Source organism: Pelophylax lessonae (assembly GCF_965119305.1).
Source record: "Pelophylax lessonae genome assembly, chromosome: 5".
NCBI lineage: Eukaryota > Metazoa > Chordata > Amphibia > Anura > Ranidae > Pelophylax > Pelophylax lessonae.
Genome location: NC_138772.1, coordinates 497,647,880 through 497,672,026, shown reverse-complemented (window position 1 = coordinate 497,672,026; position 24,147 = coordinate 497,647,880). Strand labels below are relative to the sequence as shown.

Below are 24,147 nucleotides of genomic sequence, written 5' to 3'. Positions count from 1 at the left end.
CGGAGATTCACACTCACTTTGTCACAGTGACAGCAATCATGGGGAAGATAGTTCAACCATTCTTCACTCTCTCTGAACCTAAAAAAAAGTCTGCAGCCCAACTTTATTATGTTTTTTTTTTTAGAATCCTACATGGCATACATGGAGCACACATTGGAGGAAAGTTATCTAAGTAACTGTATTGAAACTCAAGTAAAGGGATTTTGTGACAGCAATTTGTTTTTCATTACTTTCCCAGTATTCGGCAGATCTCCAACTCTGCCCTTGAGTTGGGGAAAGTCATTCCTTTTGTATGCCCTATAATGAGGTGACAACGTATGCCAGCCTTACCGTGTGTGTCTGTGTGTTCTCAGAGGAGTCGAGACTCCCTATCCATATTCTGGAACTGAGCGCAATCAATTTATCACCCCCCTCCCCAATTTAGGGTGCAGTCATCCAATACTACCTCAGTGGGTTACACAAAACAACATTGAAGGTGGGGGGGGGGGCGGGCTTGACAAGAAGTCAAGTTGCCCTAAGAGAAGCAAACTTGATCCTCTCTTGGGCAGAATTTTACATTCCACTTGCTGCCGTCCACATTCCTGGCATGGACAGTAGGCAAAGGGACTTCCTAAGCCAACAATATCTAGACCTGAGGGAATGGTCTCTTCACCCTGGGATCTTCCAGACTCTGTCAAACGCATGGCCAGGACAAAAAAAAGCTCAGGAATCGGAACTCTGCATGGTGAGGCTGACGGGGTAGTGACTGCTGCATCATCACCACTCCTATAAGCCGTGCACCGGAGGCAGCGGAAAAAGGAGAAAACCAGGAGGAGGTACAGGCCACGACCCATCAGTCTCCTAGCCATTTAATGTAAATGTCTAAACCAGACCAACCATCCTGTGCCCCACCCTCTTTTTCGCTGAGTTTATAAGACCGGCTCAATGCATTCTATCATCCGCAGTCAGACCATAGCCCCCCTCGCTCCAATTCTGTCTAATCCCCCATCTGGTTTGATTTCAGCAATATATTGATAACGTCACAACCCTCTAAGCAACCATACATGCTGAAGGGGGAACATGACCTATAGGCTGACCTGAACCTCAAGGATTGGCATAAACTAGCGGTCTATACCTCTAAATCCATATATTAACACTTCTCTAATTGAAGCTAATTATAAAGTTTTACTTCGATGGTATGTGGCCCTGATAAGGCTGTCCTTTTACGTCCTGGGAGCCTCACCACGCTGTTTTAGAGGTTGTCAGGAGGGTTCATTTCTGCATACCTGGTGGGAATGCATAAAAGTCAGCAGATTCTGGATACATGTTTATAATTTCCTGTACTCTTGACAGGCACACAATGGGCACTGTTGGGCCGGCCCATCTTAGAGGCTCCATAGTATGTGAGAAGGCTGATCTCTTTTGTGCTATTGGCAGCTCGTATTGAGATGGAAGTCTCCCATTATACCGTTGAAATGCTTAACACCAAACTCTCCTGGATAATGGTCAATGAGAAACTCTCCGCTATCCTCAATGATAAATTTATCCCAGTTTGAAAAGATTTGGGTGCCCGGGATCACCTACAGTTGTGCTCATAAGTTTACATACCCTGGCATAATTTACGATTTCTTGACCATTTTTTTGAGAATATTAATGAGAACACAAAAACTTTTCTTTCACTCATGGTTAGTGTTTGGCTGAAGTAATTTTGCTTATCAATCAACTGTGTTTACTCTTTTTAAATCATAATGACAACAGAAACTTCCCAAATGACCCTGATCAAATGTTTGCATACCACAATTATGAATACCGTGTATTGTCCCCTTTACCATCAATGACCGCTTGAAGTCTTTTGTGGTATTTGTGGATGAGGCTCTTTATCTTCTCAGATGGTAAAGCTGCCCATTCTTCCTGGCAAAAAGCCGCCAGTTCCTAAAAAATTATTGGGCTGTCTTGCATGAACTGCACGTTTCAGATCTCCCCAGAGTGGCTCAATGATATTGAGGGCAGGAGACTGAGATGGCCACTCAAGAACCTCCGCTCCAGAACCTTTACTTTTTTCTGCTGTAACCAATGGTAGGCCGACTTGGCCTTGGGTTTAGGATCATTGTCATGTTGGAATATCCAAGTACATCCCATGCACAGCTTCCAGGCTGATGAATGCAAATTTTCCTCCAGTATTTTCTGATAACATACTGCATTCATCTTGCCATCGATTCTGTCCAAATTTCCTATGCCTTTGTAGCTCTCGCATCCCCAAAAACATCAGCGATCCACCTCCGTAATTCACAGTAGGAATGGTGTACCTTTCATCATAGGCCTTGCTAACTCTTTACGCTTATAGTTGTGGCCAAAAAGCTAAATTTTGGTCTCATCACTCCAAATGACTTTGTGGCAGAAGGTTTGAGGCTTGTCTCTATGCTTCTATTGTAAGCGGGATACTTTGTGGTATTTGCATAGTAATGGCTTTCTTCTGGCGACTCGATCATTATGCTCATCTTTCTTCAAGTGCCTCCTTATTGTGCATCTTGAAACAGCTACACCACATGTTTTCAGAGTCCTGTATTTCACCTAAAGTTATTTGTGGGTTTTTCTTTGCATCCCGAACAATTTTCCTGGCAGTGTGGCTGAAATTTTAGTTGGTCTACCTGACCGTGGTTTGGTTTAAACAGAACCCCTCATTTTCCACTTCTTGATTAAAGTTTAAACACTGCTGATTGGCATTCGCAATTCTGTGGATATCTTTTATATCCCTTTCCTGTTTTATATAGTTCAACTACCTTTTCCCGCAGATCCTTTGACAATTCTTTTGCTTTCTCCATGACTCAGAATCCAGAAATGTCAGTGCAGCACTGGATGAAATATGCCAGGGTCTGTCAGGAGTCCAGAAACTCATTGACCTTTTATACACCACACTAATTACAAACAAACAGATCACAGGTGAGGATGGTTACCTTTAATAGCCATTCAAACCTCTTTGTGTCAATTTGTGTGCATGTTAACAGGCCAAAATCACCAGGGTATGTAAACTTTTGATCAGGGTCTATTGTCATTATGATTTAAAAAGAGTAAACACAGTTGATTGATAATAAATGGCTTCGGCAAAACACTAACCATGAGTGAAAGAAATGTTTTTGTGTAGTCCATTCATATTCTCGGAAAAATGGCCAAGAAATCATGAATTCTGCCAGGGTATGTAAACTTATGAGCACAACTGTATTTTTCAGGAAATACCCTAAGTCGATAAGTATTCCTCTAGTCTCACAGACTATACTATACAATCCTCTTCTTCCTTTTTTTTCATTTTCTATCTCTTCTGAAAGTGTTGCTTTTTAACCCCAGCAATTGCTATTTCCACCTGTTTGGAATTGTAGGGCCTGTAATCCTTTAAATTTTGCCAATAAACGTTATTGGAAACAAAGCCATTCAATTGATTGTGTAAAGCTGAAATGAGGACAATGGTGACTTAGCACTGTACTCACTTCACAGATCTAATCTATGAATTGATTAGCGTATGAACACAAATCCGTTCATAAATGTTAAAAAAACGAATGATAAAAACATAAATAGCTTTTTATGAAATTTGGGGTACATTCACAAAAACGGCTGCATTAGAACACAGCGGTTGGTGTTTAGTAGGTTGACAGCATGTGCTGATGCCCCAATTGTTGACCATTACCCTGTTCACTTTATTAAAAAAAAAAAAAAAGTTATTGAAATGTCACTCGGTGACATTTCATCAAGTTCTATTTGCCACGGTGTGGATTGGCTCACACTGCTGTGGAAAAAAAGTAGTGCATGCTGTACTTTTTCCAGTGCATACCACCACAACACAGTGGTGTTAACAGGCCATGTAGAAAACAAGGCATTTTGCAGTGATGACTTCCCTGGAATAGCCACCCAACGCAGTCCTACCACACTCAGTGAATGCATGTTTTTGTTGTGTTTTATTTGTTTAAGCTATCTTAGGCAACAGAGAACTGCAAGAACTTTTTAGCGACAGAGAACTGCAAGACCTGCCCCCTAAACCTATAACATGCATTATTGTTTCCCAGAATGTACATTTCATTGCCAAGAATAGAGCCAAGTGCCAGGGACCAAGTTACATCATCAGAGGCTGTCCAATGGCCAAAGAGGAGTGTAGAGGGACCTGTTATTACTGGAGGAAAGCTCACTCAGCAGTACTGGAAGTGTGCCGAAATGTACAAGTATATTTTCTATACTTGCACATTATGTCAAAAGTTCACCCGCTCACAGCAGAAATTAGCTCTGCTTTAAACTTTAATTCCTTAAACCACATAGCATAATTTATTATAAACGAAAAATACAACATTCTCATGTGTTAAAATTATTAATTGTGTGTTAATGCTTTACATAAGGTAAAAGAGAAATAGAACAGAAATATTGACCAAGTCACGGCGTAAAATTAAAAATCCACAGTTGAAATGCGTATTCAAGTAATTACAAAAATGATCATTCAAGATTACTCCAATCCCATCCATTGCATGACTTGTATTTCAATTCAAAATCAACATTACTATTGACTACACCAAAACCTAGAGAAAGCAGGGACTTTAAAGGTTCTAAGTACCACACATTTGTTTAAAATGTAACAATTAATTTTATTCAATTAATAAATTCAATTTATAAAAAATAAATAAAATTCAATTTCTTTTTAAAACCAACAACACATAAATGGATTCCATTCCATATTAACAGCCTGGGTTTAAATATTCCATGCTACAGCACATGCAACAATCTCGATATGTCTAGCTAGCCAAGTTTTTGCCACCTTCAAGAGTTTATGCAGCAAACTGGACTGTATAGCAAACTGTCTATTAGACTAAAGTTAGAGAAGAGTATTGTCTGTATCTATGTCCCAACATATTGATGATCAATGCAGCTGAGTAGCTGGCCATAGGAGAGACACAAAGTCCAGGGAAATGACCATAAATATGTTGTATCACCAGGGAGCATCCACAGGCCCTGCTTAAAAGTTGGAGGACTCAAGTAGAGTTTGTATGTTAAACACTCTATGGAGTGTGTCTGGGGAAATATTGCTCCTCGTGGCTCCAGCCTATTAAACACTGCATAACGTTTTTAACTCCTCCTGAGACTTGTAGGGACCTGTCATAGTGACTACATCCCCCCACAGTTCTAAGCGGCTACCAGCAGTCTTTTACAGCTCCCTGGGCAGCCTCTTTCTTTCCCAATCTCTGCCCTCTCTCCCCTTTCTCTTTTTATGAAGCTGCTACCTACACCCTTCACTTGTGACTGGGGAGAGGGGTAGGAAGGAAAGCGGCAGCCCTGTGGCTGGCTGTGTGACTGTGTAGGCTGTCACTGTCCATTAAAAGCCAAAATCATTGGTTAACTAATAAGACAGCACAGCGGAAGCAGGATGCCTTAAAGAGGAACTTTCCACCTCCTTTGGCTTCAAATTATTTTTTTTCTTCATCACCTTTTACATTTTTTTTAATGGGTTGCGCTCAAGGAACGTACCAGCCCAGCAAATCCAGCATTGTTCTGTACAGATCCACTGCTGCACGCTACGTCCTGCCTGGCCATCTTCCTCTCCTACATTAACAGGGGCCAGATGTCCTTCCAGGTTCTTGCATCTGGCCTCTAATGATACCCCCTTGCAGCTCCATTTCTAGGCCTCGGATAACCCCTGGAATACCTGACACTGAATGAGCAGGGTGATGTCATTTTTGCTTAGACCGCGTATGAATGAAAGCATAGGAAACCAAAATAAAATTAAAAACAAAGTCCATTATTTTAGGGGGAGAATCAGAATGATGTAATTATTTAGAATGGAGGTCCACTTTTAAGGAAGGTTTTGTCTGAATAAAACCTCAGTCTGCTGATTAACACTGCAAAGCAGAAATCAGGGCCTGGGTATGTAGTGATCAAATATGCATGTACTTGCATGCATAAGTAAAATCCATACATAGAAACATCTTTATACATAAATAACACAGAGTAATAGCATTTCTTTATATAGAGCTGATCCATGTTATACATATATTTAATGAATCATTGAAAAGACTATATGTTCCCTTTTAGGAGGGTATTATGGGTTAAAGTTATTGTCTCTTTATGTGTCCTCTCTTCAAATTGTTTTATAGATCCCCTGTATGTCTGGCAGCAAACTACAGATGATGTGACCCTTACATTTGCTCTACCTGATGGCACAACCAAAGATGACATCAAGATTCACTTTGCTCCCACTCACATAACTGTCTCATTAAAAGAGCAGAAGCCGTTCCTGAAAGGACCACTGTATTCCGTCATTGATCATGAAAGCAGCACTTGGGTTCTAAAAGATGAAAGACGGTAAAGTAGACGGTATTGCAATTGTGATGTATTGGAGACAGATGCAATGTATCTCATTACATTTTACTTTTATTTCATTAGGTTGAATTATATGTAATTGTTAATTCTGATGCACCCCCACCCAGTATACAGATCTTTGGGGTTTTTATATTACCGATGATGAAAATGTTTGCAATAATGTTCAAATCTAAACCATATTGGGGGGGGGGGGGGGGGGTTTAAGCTGAATTGCTGGCAGGCGTCCAAGGACCGTGGTAAGGCCAGTATCATCCTCGGCTCAGGCTTTTTTCGCAATTTCTGCAGGGAATCAATGGTGAGGATCTCCCAATCAGTCTGGTGGCCATAAATACCTCCCTTGGGGCTTCCTCTAAGAGAAGACCAGTTGTCCCAAGGGCTGATCTACCATCCTGCTTTACAGTCACTGGTTTTAATGGCTTAGCTATTGAAAGCAAGGTACTGAGGGGTAGAGGTCTGTCTGGATCAGTGATGCTTACTATGGTGAAGGCGAGGAAGTCCACTTCCAGCAAGATATACCATCGTACGTGGAAAGAGTACATTTCTTGGTGTGAGTCAATTGGCGCTCATACTTGATCCTTTTCTGTGGCCCGAATCTTAACCTTTCTTCAACAGGGCGTTGATCAGAAGTTGACCTTGAGTACCATCAAGGGCCTGATGTCTGATCTGGCAGTCTTCTTTCAGCGACCCCCTAGCCACGCATTCTTTAGTTTGTACTTTTATTCAGGGGGTTCAACATGCGGCTCCACCTGCATAGTCTCTTTTGTCGCCATGGGATTTTAATTTAGTTCTTTCAGTTTTCCAGAAACCTCCATTTGAGAATATTCGGGAGATTCCCATTGCCTACGTTATCCCAGAAGGTGACATTCTTGGTGGCTATTACCTCGGCCCGCAGGATATCGGAATTGGCGGCATTATCCTGTCGCAGTACCTATTTAGTGGTCCATAGGGATAAAGTGGTTCTTTGTCTCTGTCCATCGTTCCTGCCCATCGTTGTCTCTGACTTCCATTTGAATGAGGTCATTTTGTTGCCTTCCTTGTGTCCCAAGCTGGCTTATCCCAGGGAATTTGCTTTGCATACCTTGGATTTGGTTTGTGCGATTCAAGTGTATCTGGCAGCTACTGAGTCCTTTCGGAGGTCAGACTTGCTTTTTGTGGTTACGGATGAACCAAGGAAAGGCCTGGCCGCTTCTGCTACCATCTCAAGATGGATCAGGCAGACGGTGACTCAGGCCTTTTCCATTAAAGGTCAGGTTCCACCTTTCCCTCTCACGGCGCATTTATACTCGGGCACTGAGTACTTCTTGAGCCTTTGGTCATCAGGCACAAATTTCGCAAGTTTGCAAGGCGGCCACTTGGTCGTCGGTGCAAACTTTCACAAAATTATATAAGGTAGATACTTTGGCATCTGCGGGTGCTTCTTTTGACCACTAAGTTTTGCAGGCTGCTGTTAAGAGGGGCTGTTCCCTCTTGAAATTGATTTTATGGTAAGTACAAAAATCCCATTTTTCCACAAATGTTAATGAACAGACTATACAGTAAAGAACAAAAAGTTGATTGCGTTTAATGTTGTAAGCTTTTCATTCGCTCCATTCGTTCCTTCATTCAATTTATTTTTAACAAAAACACAAATAAAGCGCAGTAAGTGCCAGTTCACACTAAAGCGGCACGACTTTCGGGGCGACCTGTGAAGTCGCGTGCACCGCGACTTCGGCACGACTTGCACGGACTTCATAAAATGAATAATGCAAAAATAGGAGGAGACAGCGCTCAAAGTTAGTGGTTAAGAGTAATACCTAAAATTGGTGCATACACAAATAATATTGCTGGTATAAATATATCAAATTCAAAGTAAAGTGACAGTGCACAGTGCAAGTGCCGCAGTAATTAAAAGTGACAGTGAATAAACTCTATATATAGAAGATTAAATGCATATAAACAGAGTTAATAGTGACAGTCCATGTACAAAAATGCAAATGCAATATCAGCAGCAAGAAACAGTACAGTAACTTTGGGTGCTCTGTATTCGTAAAGGAGTGCTTCCTTTTGTTGACAACTTGTGCATATAATGAAGGCAGTCCTTATGTGCAAAATTGCAAATGCAATATAAACAACAAAAATTATTAATCCAGTGACTTTAAAGTGCTCGGTGCTGTGGGAAAAAAAGGTGCTTCCTTATGGCGAGATAGTGAGAGGAGAGAAAATTCACCACCAGATATTCTACACACTTACCAGATGACCCCTTGGGGTCTAACTTTGGCAAGTGGTATGCTGTACGCAGGGTCCCAGTATGGATGGAATGTCGCCCCAGCTCGTGTGTTAATCTGTCCACCTAAGGGAACTGGTAGATTCTTCCTCCAATGCCTTTCTCTCAGACCCCACACAGACCGATCATATAAGAAAGAAGGGACTTCATGGCATAGTACGTATACTCAGTTTAATAAAAGTAAAAGGAGCTAAACACTGATAACCAACCTGGTACAATTTATTTTACTCAGATAAGGGTAAATATGATTTTTGTTGCTTGATTTGGCTTACTTTACTTCCTATGCTGCGCTTTCCCCAAGGGTGGGACTCCAATTTCCAAATTTTTACTATTGAGTGGAATAGGAAAGGCTACAGCTTGTGGTCCACAAGCCAAGAAGTAAGGGGAACATTTAACAACAGGAACACAGGCAGCATAAAACCTACTTCTTTAAGTGGAGAAGAGAAGGAGCTTTGTCAGACTTTATCAAAAGGTAAATAGTGTCAACACAGGATGACACTGTGGACACTTGAATTAATACGTGCCACGTCCTAATCAAAGTATGTATAGGAGTAAGAACGAATGGACTTTATTGGCACTGACAACCAGACAGTTAAGTCGTATAAATAAAATTATTTTATTAAGAAATCGTTAAAAAAACATATATGCGTATGTGTACCACCACAGGTGCAGAACATGAAAAACAAATCAAAAAACAATCACATTCAAATCAAAATACACAGATTTAAAAGGCATATATAACCTAAATAACCATAGCCTCTAAAACCACCTAAATGGACCAAATATACCATAATGGAACTATACAGACTGGAAGTTGTGGAGCAGCCCGAAGGCTATTCCTGATAAAGTAGCATGAAGCTTGTGAGCAAATCCATCGACGGTAGAAATAGGGAGGCTTGGTATTTGGGTATTGAATTCGGTCAAAAACAAACTCTACATGTTTCGCGCGATTAGCGCTTCTTCAGGAGTTTATGTAATAGCTGAACAATTCAATGTAACAGTGTTGGTAGCATAGTGCACAAAGGCACTGTTTTCTATTCAATAGGTGCAGATGCCTGTGCCTGCAAGACAGACAAAAAGGAGCAGCTGTCCGAAAAATGCCACAAAAACACACCCCAGACACAAGGGAGGGGGGTATGTATAAAGGAGGTGGGGGGATATTTAGAATCACGGTCCTTGATCCATTCAGGCTAGACAATGTAGATGAGGTATATAACTGGATACTGTGCTCCCTGGAGCTCTCTGAGGTCACGGCCGTTCCAGCCGGCGCTCTACCCCGGATACATTTGAACACCTTGGACAGTGTTACAGGAACTGACGCCCTACTTACCAGTAAGGGTTTCCCTGCCCAACAGCAGAATATCCTCATACAAGCTACTTGGTTATCCGGGGTGGTCGTGTTTTACTTTACATTTTGAGGGAACACAGAACTACCTTTTCTGGGATCTGTCTGTGACTGCATCTATGCAAAACAGTATCCAGTTATATACCTTGTGACCTTATCTACATTGTCTTTGTTTGGAGTTAATCAGAGGCACTTTAAATGATGGCATGTGTGAACTGACTCCTATTTACCATGTGTTTGACTGCTTATTTCTGAACACAGCTACTCCCCAATTATGAGGGTATGCACACTTATGCAACTACATTATTTTTGTTTTTTTTATTTTTACCCCCCCCCCCCCCCCCCAAAAAAAAAAAAAGATTTCAGTTTGTTTTTCAATTGAGTTGTACAGTTGAGGTCACATTTAAGGTGGAAAAAGTGCTGAAATTATTTATCTTTTGTCTCATTTTTTTACATCTCAGAAACCTGACATTTTAACAGGGGTGTGTAGACTTTTTATATCTATTGTAGATGTTTATTAGAAAGTGTTGATGGGAAAAAAATAGAGCCGAATAGCAGAAGATTCAAATAACTCTAACTTTAAGAGCCGGTTCACACTACTCCGACTCAGTCGCCCCATGAAGGAGCGACTTCTTAGCTCCGACTTAGAGACTTAAATGATAGGCGACTTTGTCTGTGGGGAATGCCTGGGTAATCTTTTTCTTCTTCCTGGAAAGTCTGATAGCAAGTCGCTTGAAAATAGATAAGGATCTGACTTAGAGGCGACTCCCATTGAAGTCTATGGGCACAAGTCGGATGGAGGTCGCCCTTAAGTAGTACAGGAACCTTTTCTGAAGTCGGAGCAACTTCAGTAGTGCATATTAAGACGGCTCTCATTCATTTGCATTGAATTTTTAATGACAAGAGACTTGGGGCGACTTGAGGGCACACAAGTTGCGTCCCAAGTCCGAGTAGTGTAAACCGGCTCTAAGATCTAATCAGTAAAAAATTATTATAAATATTGTTTAACCTATTTTTTTTTTTGTATAAAAAGTTATACAAAAAAAGTTTACAAAAGCAATTGCTTTGATTTCTCCTGCAAACATTTGCACAGAGATTGTTTTTTTTCTTCCTAAATGCAACTGTTAACTGTAGAACAGTTATGCCTAAAGTGTGGTAATCAGATTTGGTGTTTTATTTTTTTTTTTACAATAGTTCAAAATAGTTTAGCACATTTGGTATATTGCATGCATCTGTACATGTACAGTAGAGATGCACGATTAATCGTATAAGAATAGCGATCTCAATTCACCCCCCCCTACGATCTCACTCCCGAATGTTGACGATTCTCACTCAGTGTTATATGTGTCTATGACACAGACAGCTGCAGCCCACATGCCAGAGACTTGGGATGTCTGGTTGACACACGGATGATATCGCAGCTGTCTGTGTCAGAGCTGAGCTGACAGAACGGAGCCAATGCTTCCTGTGTAGTTCCGGCTCCGTCCTGTCACAGGTGGAGTGGTATCAAATGCACTCCGCCTGTGAGAGGAGAGTGGAGCTGCAGGAGGCGTCGGCTCTGCACAGCTCCTCACTTCACAAACAGTACACGGGGGATAGAAAACGTGTTCAGCCTGGGAAAGCTTGTTAACTAAAACCATTCAAGTGTGCTGCCATCACCCCCCTGCTGTTGCTGCTTGGTACTCCTTCACAGCTCATGTGATTACTATGGGGGCTTCACTTCCTGTTTGTCCAATCTACAAGTTCACAGATTAGCCTGGAAACCACAGACAAAGCGCACCAGAGACTGCACTCCTCCAGTCTACTCCGGGGAATGGGCTTTACATATCACCAAAGTTCCCGAATCGGACAATCCTTCCAACAGATCTCCCGTATATACTCTGTGAAGGAGGCATTATATTACATATCACTATAGATCCTGAATCTGAAATCCTTCCAACAGATCCCCCGTATATACTCTGTGAAGGAGGCATTATATTACATATCGCTATAGATTCTGAATCTGACAATCCTTTCCGAACAGATCCCCGTCCACACTCTGTGGAGGGGGCATTATATTACATATCACTATAGATCCTGAATCTGACAATCCTTCCAACAGATCCCCATATAAACTCTGTGGAGGAGGCATTCCATTACATATCACTATAGATCCTGAATCTGACAATCCTTCCAACAGATCCCCATATAAACTCTGTGGAGGAGGCATTCCACTACATATGACCAAAGATCCAAAATCTGACAGTTCTTACAACAGATCCCCATGTATACTCTTTGGAGGAGGCATTATATTACACATGAGCAAAGATCCCAAATCTGACAACCCTTCCAACAGATCCCCATATAAACTCTGTAAAGGAGGCATTATATTACATATCACCAAAGATCCTGAATCTGACAATCCTTCCAACAGATCCCATATATACTCTATTGAGGAGGCATTAATTACATGGGAGCAGAGATCCCCAATGTGACAATCCTTCTAACAGATCCCCATATACTCTCTGTGGAGAAGGTATTACATTACGTATCACCAAATATCCCGAATCTAACAATCCTGCCAACAGATCCCCATATTAACAAAAAAATCAGATCTTTGATTTTACGATTTAGAAGGTAAGAGGAGTATGAGCAGATGTGTTTTAAAGTGGTAGTAAAGGTTAAACAAAACAAACCATGCAAGGTAAAGACATACTGTGCTAGTATGCATTGCATACTAGCATATTATGAAAGGCTTATCTTAAAAAAAAGCCCTCCTGTGGTGTGCTGTCACCACTGCAGAGGCTTCCATCTTCCCCCGGGCTTCCATCATGGGCTGCAGCTGCCTAAATGGCTGAGCTGTGATATTGTCACTCCCGCACATACGTCACGGCCGTGCCACAGAGCTCAGAAAGAATGGCACGGGTATGATGATCTTTCAGAGCACATGTGTCAGTGAAGGCACTCTCTGCTGCTCCCTAGAATATCTCCTAAACAGTGCACATTTCAAAGATATTCATTTAACCTACGGGTAAGCTTTATTGTAGGCTTACCTGTAGGTAAAAATGAAAATACAGAGTTTACTAACACTTACATCACCATACAAATTACCAACTGACTGTACAATCTCTGTACAATTAACATCAGATTTACCAAAACTATGAAATATGATGACCTCTCTACTCCATTAGCACCCAGATGTGGGCAGTACCCAGAGGTAATCCATGACGGGGGGGGGGGGGGGGGGAATAATCCTAGTCACAGCTTTATTTCAAATGGTTAATAAAAAAAAACATATATATATATATATATATATATATATATATATATATATCTTTAAAATAAAAACGATTTTGAGAATCGTGATTGTAAGCAAAAAAATTGTGATTATCATTTTTACCAGAATCGTGCAGCTCTAATGTACAGTATTTATAGAAAGTCTTTACATTTGCAGAAACACCGTCAGTTCTGCTAAATGCACCTATTCACAGTAGCAGACACCAAAATTCATTAATCTATATATTCAATTACAATATTTTTGCATATTATAACATTGTAAAGACTTTATTTATTTTTTTTTATTTAACTGCTGGTCTTTGAGGGGCCTTAAAAAAAAGCATTCACTTGGCTGTCTCAAATAATCACGTATTTTGCCTAATACCTTTATTTCCTATAATCTTCACCTTTGTCTAGTTAACATAATTTGCTATTTTCCTAAAATGCCTCAATCAGTAAAATACCACACTATAGCCACTAGATAGAGCATGCCATTAGAGAAACATATTAGGCAAAAAATGAGGAATAATTACAGTGAACAATTTATAAATGGGCCCCATATGATGTTTAAAGCGGTAACAAACCCCACTTGGTAATTTTTATCTACAGATAAGCCTATAATAAGGCTTACCTGTAGGTAAAATGAATATCTCCTAAACGAGCACCAACCATATAGGAGATATTGAGTCTGCATGCAGCCGGTGACATCACTGGCGCATGTGCTGTGGCATACCTTGCGGGAACTTCAGAGTGTTGTACCGGAACCTAGGGCTCCCGTGTACATGCGTGTACATGCATGGGAGTGACGTCATTGTGGCTCTGATCACATAGCCAGAGCACGCGAACCCAGAAGAAAGACTGGGGGAACATGTCAGGTCTCTCAGCAGTAACAGTAGGAGGGCTTCATTCCAAGGTGAGCATTTCATAATGTGCTAATATGCGATGCATACTAGCAAATTATGGCATTACCCCACTGGTTCTCCCCCCCCCCCCCCCCAAAAAAAAAAAGTGAAAGTAACAGAAAATCCCACATTTTGGGGTGTCCCCAGAAAAATAATAGAGGGTAAATCTTCCAATGAGGGCACTAGTTCTGGTGACCTGGGGGGCGGGGAGGTCCCCAGGATTTCCCTTAATTTACAGGGATTTCCTCTCACTTCCGGTTTGGCTCTGGGACAGGAAGTGAAATGAAATATCCACAATGGGACACAGATGGCAAAAATAAATATCTTACAGGGGTTGTATCCTATTGTTTGCCTTTAAACAAAGAAACAAATGCACATTTAAGATTTGGTAAGCTGCAATATGTTTGCTTTTGGGTTTAATACCGCTTTAGACTTTGACAGCTCTGCTAAAGACCACATGTCATGCGGAATGGGTGTTGTTTTACATCTTGGGATAATGGGTGGTGGTGGAGGGGGCGGCCATATTGTAGATGTGAGCAGACAGAAATATCAGATATTAAATTGGGCAAAGCATTTTTTTTTTTTTTTTTACTTCTTCATAGAACCATATATTTAAAGGGAAAATGCTGGTTTTCAGTAAGTTCTACATGCATTCTAAATAACCCTGTGATTTCTATCTAAATTTCTATAAAACAGAAGAAAGCCACAGCACACGTTTTTTCTAATTTCGACTTTACTGGCTTTTAGTCTGTGGTAGTACAGCAGAATAAATAGTATGTTAGAGCAATAACTGCATGGGTTATATAATCATTTCATTGTATTGGAGCTTTCTCTACCTGCAGCTTGTATGTTTGGTAATCACAGGGGGAAAAAATTACCCTCTATGGACTGAGGAGGGAAATTACAGAGCCTCTGAGCCCAGGAAACAGTGGGTGTGGATTCTGCTGAGTTATTACTGAAATATAGGGCTGTAAGTACTATATGTCCATCTACTGCAGAGTCTCTCTGCTTGACCATATTGTAACAGACGTTTGAAGTCCTGTCAGTTTTTTTAGGTTACACTTTAAAATAGAAAAAAACAAATGTTTGTTTTTTTTTTTTTTTTTTTTTTTTTTTTTTTAAATGAGATTATTTCTAAATAAGAATAATTAATTTACCTATAACATGCTTTTACTTCCCTAGGAAAGTCAAGCAGATTTGTAAATCTACCTACTTCATTTTTCTTTCCCTTACTCTTACTTTTTCTTATGTTAGTAGCTTTTATATTAAATCATCAGGCCCCCTTCAGATCTTCTCTGGCTGTTTTGCATTATTACTGTACTGCAGTTGTGTGTTGGGTTGCCATTCTAAATGAAAAAAACTCAAACTACCAAGCATTTTTCTGCAATTTACCACAATGCACAGGTTTGGTGGGAGCCTCAACCAATCTGCTGGTTCAGATTTTTCAAGTTCGATATCTGACAGTAAAAATACTGTATACCAAGTTGTATTAAAAAAAAAAGCAGTATTAAACCCAAAACAAACAAAAAAAAAAAAAAACGTGTTAATGGATAGGCTTAAAGGAGAAGTAAAGCCAAAGCTGATTTGGCCCTCCTTGTCCTATGGTTAACAGGATTGCAGTTCGCCCTGCACTCCTGTGACTTATTTTCAGCTGACAGCAGGCTTAAGTGCGCTGTCCGCTTATGTCAGTCAAGGTGGTCCAGGTGCTGGATCGATCCTGACTTTACAGTGGAGATTCACCCAGAAGCCTGGGCTGGCAGCTGGCTGGCTCAGCCTCTCAGTGAGCCACTGGGAGACTGAGCCAGCCGATCCCGTCCCCTCCACAGTCTGGTGCTCCAGTGAGCGCTGGAGGGGCAGAGATGAATCCAATTAGGTGAGTATATTTATTTATTTTCTTTTTTTCTTTTTTTTTTAAACCCGAACTTCCCACTAGGGTGTCAGACAATATAAGGGCCTGTGTTGTTGGAATTTTATTTGCTTCAAGCTAGATTTGCCTTCCCATACATATGAATGGAAAATCTTGAAGCAGGGAAAATTCAAATCACAAGGTTGTCAACTGCAGGTCAAATTCTTCTGTCAATCAGTTCTAACCTCAGAAGTGTCTCTTAGGCTGGGTCCACATATCTATATTTCAGGCGGACCCGATCGGGCCATCCATTCTCCTCTGTGAGGAGGCAGATGTCAGCGACAAGTCCGCCGACACCTGCCTGGCATCCGATCCGACAAAATACGCTGGAAACAGACGGATGGCAATCAATAAGTTCGCCAGCGGGTCAGATCGGATGAAAATGGACAGGCTGTCCGTTTTCATCCGATCTCCCCATTTAGGAGAGCGGAACTCTGACAGGTCCATCTCTGCACAGTGAGCGGAGATGGACCTGTCATCCGCCTGCTCAGCGGGGATCCCCGCTGAGCAAGTGGAATCAGTCAAAGGGGATCCGCCCCATGTGAAAGGGGCCTAACTGTTGCCATTGACACAAGCTCAAACACCGCTGACACAGGCTGTAAGCAAAGATGAAAACTGGGAAAACACAAATCATTCTTAGCTTAGTTTGAATATTCCGATGCATAATATCCACTGCAAATGGTTTCTTTTAAACTGCCCAGCCATGGGTACTTTTTTTGTCTAAGAGTAAACATGATTGTTCTAAACAAAAAACATCCAAATAAAATATTAAGCACACTAGTTTGTCATTTAACAGTGTGAAGATTCAGATTTTTTTTTTAAAATACATTCAAGCTGGAATTTGCAATTGTAGAAGCTTAATGCCAAACCAGCTGTGATAATTGCCTCTTACCGCTGCTTTTATTTTCTGAGGTCCTGTTCTCTGCTCTCCATGCATGCCACCTTTTACACAGGCAATTTGCAGGAGACTCTGGCTGTTGGCAGGGAGGTAAGGAAAGCAAGTGGAAGTGGTTTGTGCTGATTGATGGCCGAGTTTGTGCTTTTCTTTAATGCTAAAGTATTCAGAAGATTTCCTTTACACAGAAAGCTTCTGAAAAAACTGTATTTCTCTTTCGTTCATTGAAGGACACAGTTCCTGATCTTCATAACCATTGGGGTTATACTGCCGCCTACAGGTGAATGGACACTGGCATACAAAAAGACAGGAAGTCCCCCTCTATATAACCCCTCGATACAAGAAGTACCCCTGTTTTTTTTTTGTCAGTGTCTTAGAGGTGATGATCTTGGTTGGAGAGGTTCTACATATTTTTAAAGAAGAGAAAGATTATGCTGCAGTCCCGGATAAGATCTCTGTATCCAAGGGGATTGGCAATCAGATCCATCCGAAAGTGGAGGACTAAAGGATGGTACCTTTTTAGATGGTCCCTTTTATGAGGGATGATATTAATAATGGTGCTATGGACGAGGCAGAATCCCTATGGGTAGAACTTCAAAGGGAAGGCACTGTGGGGAAGGTAATATTGGGCGTATGCTATAGGCCCCCCAACCAGAGGGAGGAGGGGGAGGCGGACCTCCTTTTACAGATAGGATTGGCAGCAAGGATGGGAAATGTCATTATAATGGGGGACTTTAATTATCCAGATATAGTCTGGGCAGAAGGAACCGCGCATTCAGCCAAGGCTCGGCAGTTCCTAAATGTTTTGCAGGACAATTTCATGGGTCAGATGGTGAATGCACCGACAAGAAACAAGGCGGTACTAGACCTACTGATTACCAACAATACAGACCTGCTCACGGATATAGAAATACGGGGCAACTTAGGAAACAGTGACCATAGGTCAATTAGTTTCAGTATTAATTATAGTAATAGGAAACACAGGGGCAATATAAGAACACTGAATTTCAAAAGAGCCAATTTCCCAAAACTGCGCTCTCTGCTAGAAAACATCAAATGGGATAGAACGCTGGGAACAAAGAACACGGAGGAAAAATGGGAGTGCTTCAAGAGCATACTTAACAAAGGGATTGACCAGTGCATTCCAAAGGGAAATACATTTAAAAGAGCAAAACTAAACCCTGGGTAGCTAAACTCCAACATAAAAATGCATATTAATGCTAAAGGAAAGGCCTTCAAAAAATACAAGACTGAGGGGTAGTGTTGAGCGAACACGGACTGTATTATTCGTGTTCGTACCGAATAATTGGATTTTTTGTACCCGAACACGGACACGGACACTTTACTGTATGTTCGGGTAAAAATCCGTGTTCGGTCGTTTTATTTCCGGGTTTTGCATGCTTTGGCGCTCTTTTCATGGCGGGCTTTCAACAGCCAATCAACAATCGTTTAACTGGTGTGCCTTAAGCCATCCCAGCCATGCCTGCAAATGTCTTAGTAGCTGTGATTGGCCGTCTGAAGCATGTGACCAAGTCTTTATAAGTTCGAGGCAGCCGCAGCGGCGTCATTATGCTGCTTATATCAGGGACAGAGCACACATCAACGTGCTGGCTGCTGATTAGGGAAAGATAGGCAGGAAAAAACCATTTGTGTCCGGATAGAATTGAGGGACAGGTCGGAGTGTTTAGGCAGGGCGAGTTGTAGGCATTTTAGGGATAGAGTCTGCTGAATTATAGGGTCAGTGTCTTCTACAAACTACAATCGATATTGCTGTGTGGGGGGTGGGGTGAATCTGCACTCAATCCTGATCTACGATCTCTTCTCAATCCTGTTAGGGACAGAGTCTGCTGAATTTTAGGGAAACTGTGTTCTACAAACTACAATCGATATTGCTGTGTGGTGTGGGATTGGAGATAGGCAGGTGTCAGTGATCCACATCCATTTTTCTGTGTGTGAGCTGCAGTGAACACAATCTTTTTGGGCTGCAGTGAACACAATCTTTTTGGGCTGCAGTGAACACAATCTTTTTGGGCTGCAGTGAACACAATCTTTTTGGGCTGCAGTGAACACAATCTTTTTGGGCTGCAGTGAACACAATCTTTTTGGGGTGCAGTGAACAAAATCTTTTTGGGGTGCAGTGAACACAATCCTTTTTGGTGTGCAGTGAACACAATCTTTGTGGGGTGCAGTGAACAAAATCCTTTGTGGGGTGCAGTGAACACAATCTTTTTGGGGTGCAGTGAACACAATCTTTTTGGGGTGCAGTGAACAAAATCCTTTTTGGGGTGCAGTGAACAACATCCTTTTTGGGGTGCAGTGAACAAAATCCTTTTTGGGGTGCAGTGAACAAAATCATTTTTGGGGTGCAGTGAACACAATCTTTTTGGGGTGCAGTGAACACAATCTTTGTGGGGTGCAGTGAACACAATCTTTTTGGGGTGGAGTGAACAACATCCTTTTTGGGGTGCAGTGAACAACATCCTTTTTGGGGTGCAGTGAACACAATCTTTTTGGGGTGCAGTGAACACAATCTTTGTGGGGTACAGTGAACAGAATCTTTGTGGGGTGCAGTGAACACAATCTTTGGGGGGTACAGTGAACACAATCTTTTTGGGGTGCAGTGAACACAATCTTTGTGGGGTGCAGTGAACACAATCTTTTTGGGGTGGAGTGAACAAAATCATTTTTGGGGTGCAGTGAACATCCTTTTTGGGGTGCAGTGATCAAAATCATTTTTGGGGTGCAGTGAACACAATCTTTTTGGGGTGCAGTGAACAAAATCCTTTGTGGGGTGCAGTGAACAGAATCTTTGTGGGGTGCAGTGAACACAATCTTTGGGGGGGTACAGTGAACACAATCTTTTTGGGGTGCAGTGAACACAATCTTTGTGGGGTACAGTGAACAGAATCTTTGTGGGGTGCAGTGAACACAATCTTTGGGGGGTACAGTGAACACAATATTTTTGGGGTGCAGTGAACACAATCTTTGGGGGGTACAGTGAACACAATCTTTGTGGGGTGCAGTGAACACAATCTTTGTGGGGTGCAGTGAACACAATCTTTGGGGGGGTACAGTGAACACAATCTTTTTGGGGTGCAGTGAACAACATCCTTTTAGGGTGCAGTGAACACAATCTTTGTGGGGTGCAGTGAACAACATCCTTTTAGGGTGCAGTGAACAGAATCTTTGTGGGGTGCAGTGAACACAATCTTTGGGGGGTACAGTGAACACAATCTTTGTGAGGTGCAGTGAACACAATCTTTGTGGGGTGCAGTGAACACAATCATTGTGGGGTGCAGTGAACTCAATCTTTGTGGGGTACAGTGAACACAATCTCATACTTCTGAAGATTTGAGGGTGCTGCCTGTTCCATACTCCCCCTACTCCTCATCTAGCCTTTTAGGGGTACAAACAATAGTAATTGGGGCCTAGTGTGGTTGTGTACGTGTGATATACATACACTTTTTTTGGATCATATTTTCTATTCCGCTATTTAATCAAAAACCTTTGGGGATCAGTTAAATTGGGGGATAGTCTGTGTTGGTACGTGTGAGAGAGATCCACCTTTCCAAGTTGTTGGGGTTCATCTCATACTTCTGAAGGTTTGAGGGTGCTGCCTGTTCCATACCCCCCCTACTCCTCATCTAGCCTTTTAGGGGTACAAACAATAGTAATTGGGGCCTAGTGTGGTTGTGTACGTGTGATATACATACACTTTTTTTGGATCATATTTTCTATTCCGCTATTTAATCAAAAACCTTTGGGGATCAGTTAAATTGGGGGATAGTCTGTGTTGGTACGTGTGAGAGAGATCCACCTTTCCAAGTTGTTGGGGTTCATCTCATACTTCTGAAGGTTTGAGGGTGCTGCCTGTTCCATACTCCCCCTACTCCTCATCTAGCCTTTTAGGGGTACAAACAATAGTAATTGGGGCCTAGTGTGGTTGTGTACGTGTGATATACATACACTTTTTTTGGATCATATTTTCTATTCCGCTATTTAATCAAAAACCTTTGGGGATCAGTTAAATTGGGGGATAGTCTGTGTTGGTACGTGTGAGAGAGATCCACCTTTCCAAGTTGTTGGGGTTCATCTCATACTTCTGAAGGTTTGAGGGTGCTGCCTGTTCCATACTCCCCCTACTCCTCATCTAGCCTTTTAGGGGTACAAACAATAGTAATTGGGGCCCAGTGTGGTTGTGTACGTGTGATATACATACACTTTTTTTGGATCATATTTTCTATTCCGCTATTTAATCAAAAACCTTTGGGGATCAGTTAAATTGGGGGATAGTCTGTGTTGGTACGTGTGAGAGAGATCCACCTTTCCAAGTTGTTGGGGTTCATCTCATACTTCTGAAGGTTTGAGGGTGCTGCCTGTTCCATACCCCCCCTACTCCTAGCCTTTTAGGGGTACAAACAATAGTAATTGGGGCCTAGTGTGGTTGTGTACGTGTGATATACATACACTTTTTTTGGATCATATTTTCTATTCCGCTATTTAATCAAAAACCTTTGGGGATCAGTTAAATTGGGGGATAGTCTGTGTTGGTACGTGTGAGAGAGATCCACCTTTCCAAGTTGTTGGGGTTCATCTCATACTTCTGAAGGTTTGAGGGTGCTGCCTGTTCCATACTCCCCCTACTCCTCATCTAGCCTTTTAGGGGTACAAACAATAGTAATTGGGGCCCAGTGTGGTTGTGTACGTGTGATATACATACACTTTTTTTGGATCATATTTTCTATTCCGCTATTTAATCAAAAACCTTTGGGGATCAGTTAAATTGGGGGATAGTCTGTGTTGGTACGTGTGAGAGAGATCCACCTTTCCAAGTTGTTGGGGTTCATCTCATACTTCTGAAGGTTTGAGGGTGCTGCCTGTTCCATACTCCCCCTACTCCTCATCTAGCCTTTTAGGGGTACAAACAATAGTAATTGGGGCCCAGTGTGGTTGTGTACGTGTGATATACATACACTTTTTTTGGATCATATTTTCTATTCCGCTATTTAATCAAAAACCTTTGGGGATCAGTTAAATTGGGGGATAGTCTGTGTTGGTACGTGTGAGAGAGATCCACCTTTCCAAGTTGTTGGGGTTCATCTCATACTTCTGAAGGTTTGAGGGTGCTGCCTGTTCCATACCCCCCCTACTCCTCATCTAGCCTTTTAGGGGTACAAACAATAGTAATTGGGGCCTAGTGTGGTTGTGTACGTGTGATATACATACACTTTTTTTGGATCATATTTTCTATTCCGCTATTTAATCAAAAACCTTTGGGGATCAGTTAAATTGGGGGATAGTCTGTGTTGGTACGTGTGAGAGAGATCCACCTTTCCAAGTTGTTGGGGTTCATCTCATACTTCTGAAGGTTTGAGGGTGCTGCCTGTTCCATACTCCCCCTACTCCTCATCTAGCCTTTTAGGGGTACAAACAATAGTAATTGGGGCCTAGTGTGGTTGTGTACGTGTGATATACATACACTTTTTTTGGATCATATTTTCTATTCCGCTATTTAATCAAAAACCTTTGGGGATCAGTTAAATTGGGGGATAGTCTGTGTTGGTACGTGTGAGAGAGATCCACCTTTCCAAGTTGTTGGGGTTCATCTCATACTTCTGAAGGTTTGAGGGTGCTGCCTGTTCCATACTCCCCCTACTCCTAGCCTTTTAGGGGTACAAACAATAGTAATTGGGGCCTAGTGTGGTTGTGTACGTGTGATATACATACACTTTTTTTGGATCATATTTTCTATTCCGCTATTTAATCAAAAACCTTTGGGGATCAGTTAAATTGGGGGATAGTCTGTGTTGGTACGTGTGAGAGAGATCCACCTTTCCAAGTTGTTGGGGTTCATCTCATACTTCTGAAGGTTTGAGGGTGCTGCCTGTTCCATACCCCCCCTACTCCTAGCCTTTTAGGGGTACAAACAATAGTAATTGGGGCCTAGTGTGGTTGTGTACGTGTGATATACATACACTTTTTTTGGATCATATTTTCTATTCCGCTATTTAATCAAAAACCTTTGGGGATCAGTTAAATTGGGGGATAGTCTGTGTTGGTACTTGTGAGAGAGATCCACCTTTCCAAGTTGTTGGGGTTCATCTCATACTTCTGAAGATTTGAGGGTGCTGCCTGTTCCATACCCCCCCTACTCCTCATCTAGCCTTTTAGGGGTACAAACAATAGTAATTGGGGCCTAGTGTGGTTGTGTACGTGTGATATACATACACTTTTTTTGGATCATATTTTCTATTCCGCTATTTAATCAAAAACCTTTGGGGATCAGTTAAATTGGGGGATAGTCTGTGTTGGTACGTGTGAGAGAGATCCACCTTTCCAAGTTGTTGGGGTTCATCTCATACTTCTGAAGGTTTGAGGGTGCTGCCTGTTCCATACCCCCCCTACTCCTAGCCTTTTAGGGGTACAAACAATAGTAATTGGGGCCTAGTGTGGTTGTGTACGTGTGATATACATACACTTTTTTTGGATCATATTTTCTATTCCGCTATTTAATCAAAAACCTTTGGGGATCAGTTAAATTGGGGGATAGTCTGTGTTGGTACGTGTGAGAGAGATCCACCTTTCCAAGTTGTTGGGGTTCATCTCATACTTCTGAAGGTTTGAGGGTGCTGCCTGTTCCATACTCCCCCTACTCCTAGCCTTTTAGGGGTACAAACAATAGTAATTGGGGCCTAGTGTGGTTGTGTACGTGTGATATACATACACTTTTTTTGGATCATATTTTCTATTCCGCTATTTAATCAAAAACCTTTGGGGATCAGTTAAATTGGGGGATAGTCTGTGTTGGTACGTGTGAGAGAGATCCACCTTTCCAAGTTGTTGGGGTTCATCTCATACTTCTGAAGGTTTGAGGGTGCTGCCTGTTCCATACCCCCCCCACTCCTCATCTAGCCTTTTAGGGGTACAAACAATAGTAATTGGGGCCTAGTGTGGTTGTGTACGTGTGATATACATACACTTTTTTTGGATCATATTTTCTATTCCGCTATTTAATCAAAAACCTTTGGGGATCAGTTAAATTGGGGGATAGTCTGTGTTGGTACGTGTGAGAGAGATCCACCTTTCCAAGTTGTTGGGGTTCATCTCATACTTCTGAAGGTTTGAGGGTGCTGCCTGTTCCATACTCCCCCTACTCCTCATCTAGCCTTTTAGGGGTACAAACAATAGTAATTGGGGCCTAGTGTGGTTGTGTACGTGTGATATACATACACTTTTTTTGGATCATATTTT

The 24,147-nt window shown here is 41.7% G+C and overlaps 1 protein-coding gene across 1 annotated transcript in view; it reads left to right on the top strand.

The window, feature by feature from the left end:
- The window catches only part of NUDCD1 (NudC domain containing 1), a 366,332-nt gene that overhangs the window by 197,458 nt on the left and 144,727 nt on the right, over positions 1 to 24,147 (top strand). Inside the window, exon 6 of the mRNA XM_082259772.1 lies at positions 6,105 to 6,312. Coding sequence (XP_082115898.1) covers positions 6,105 to 6,312 — 208 coding nt within the window. The remainder of the gene's footprint in view (positions 1 to 6,104; positions 6,313 to 24,147) is intronic.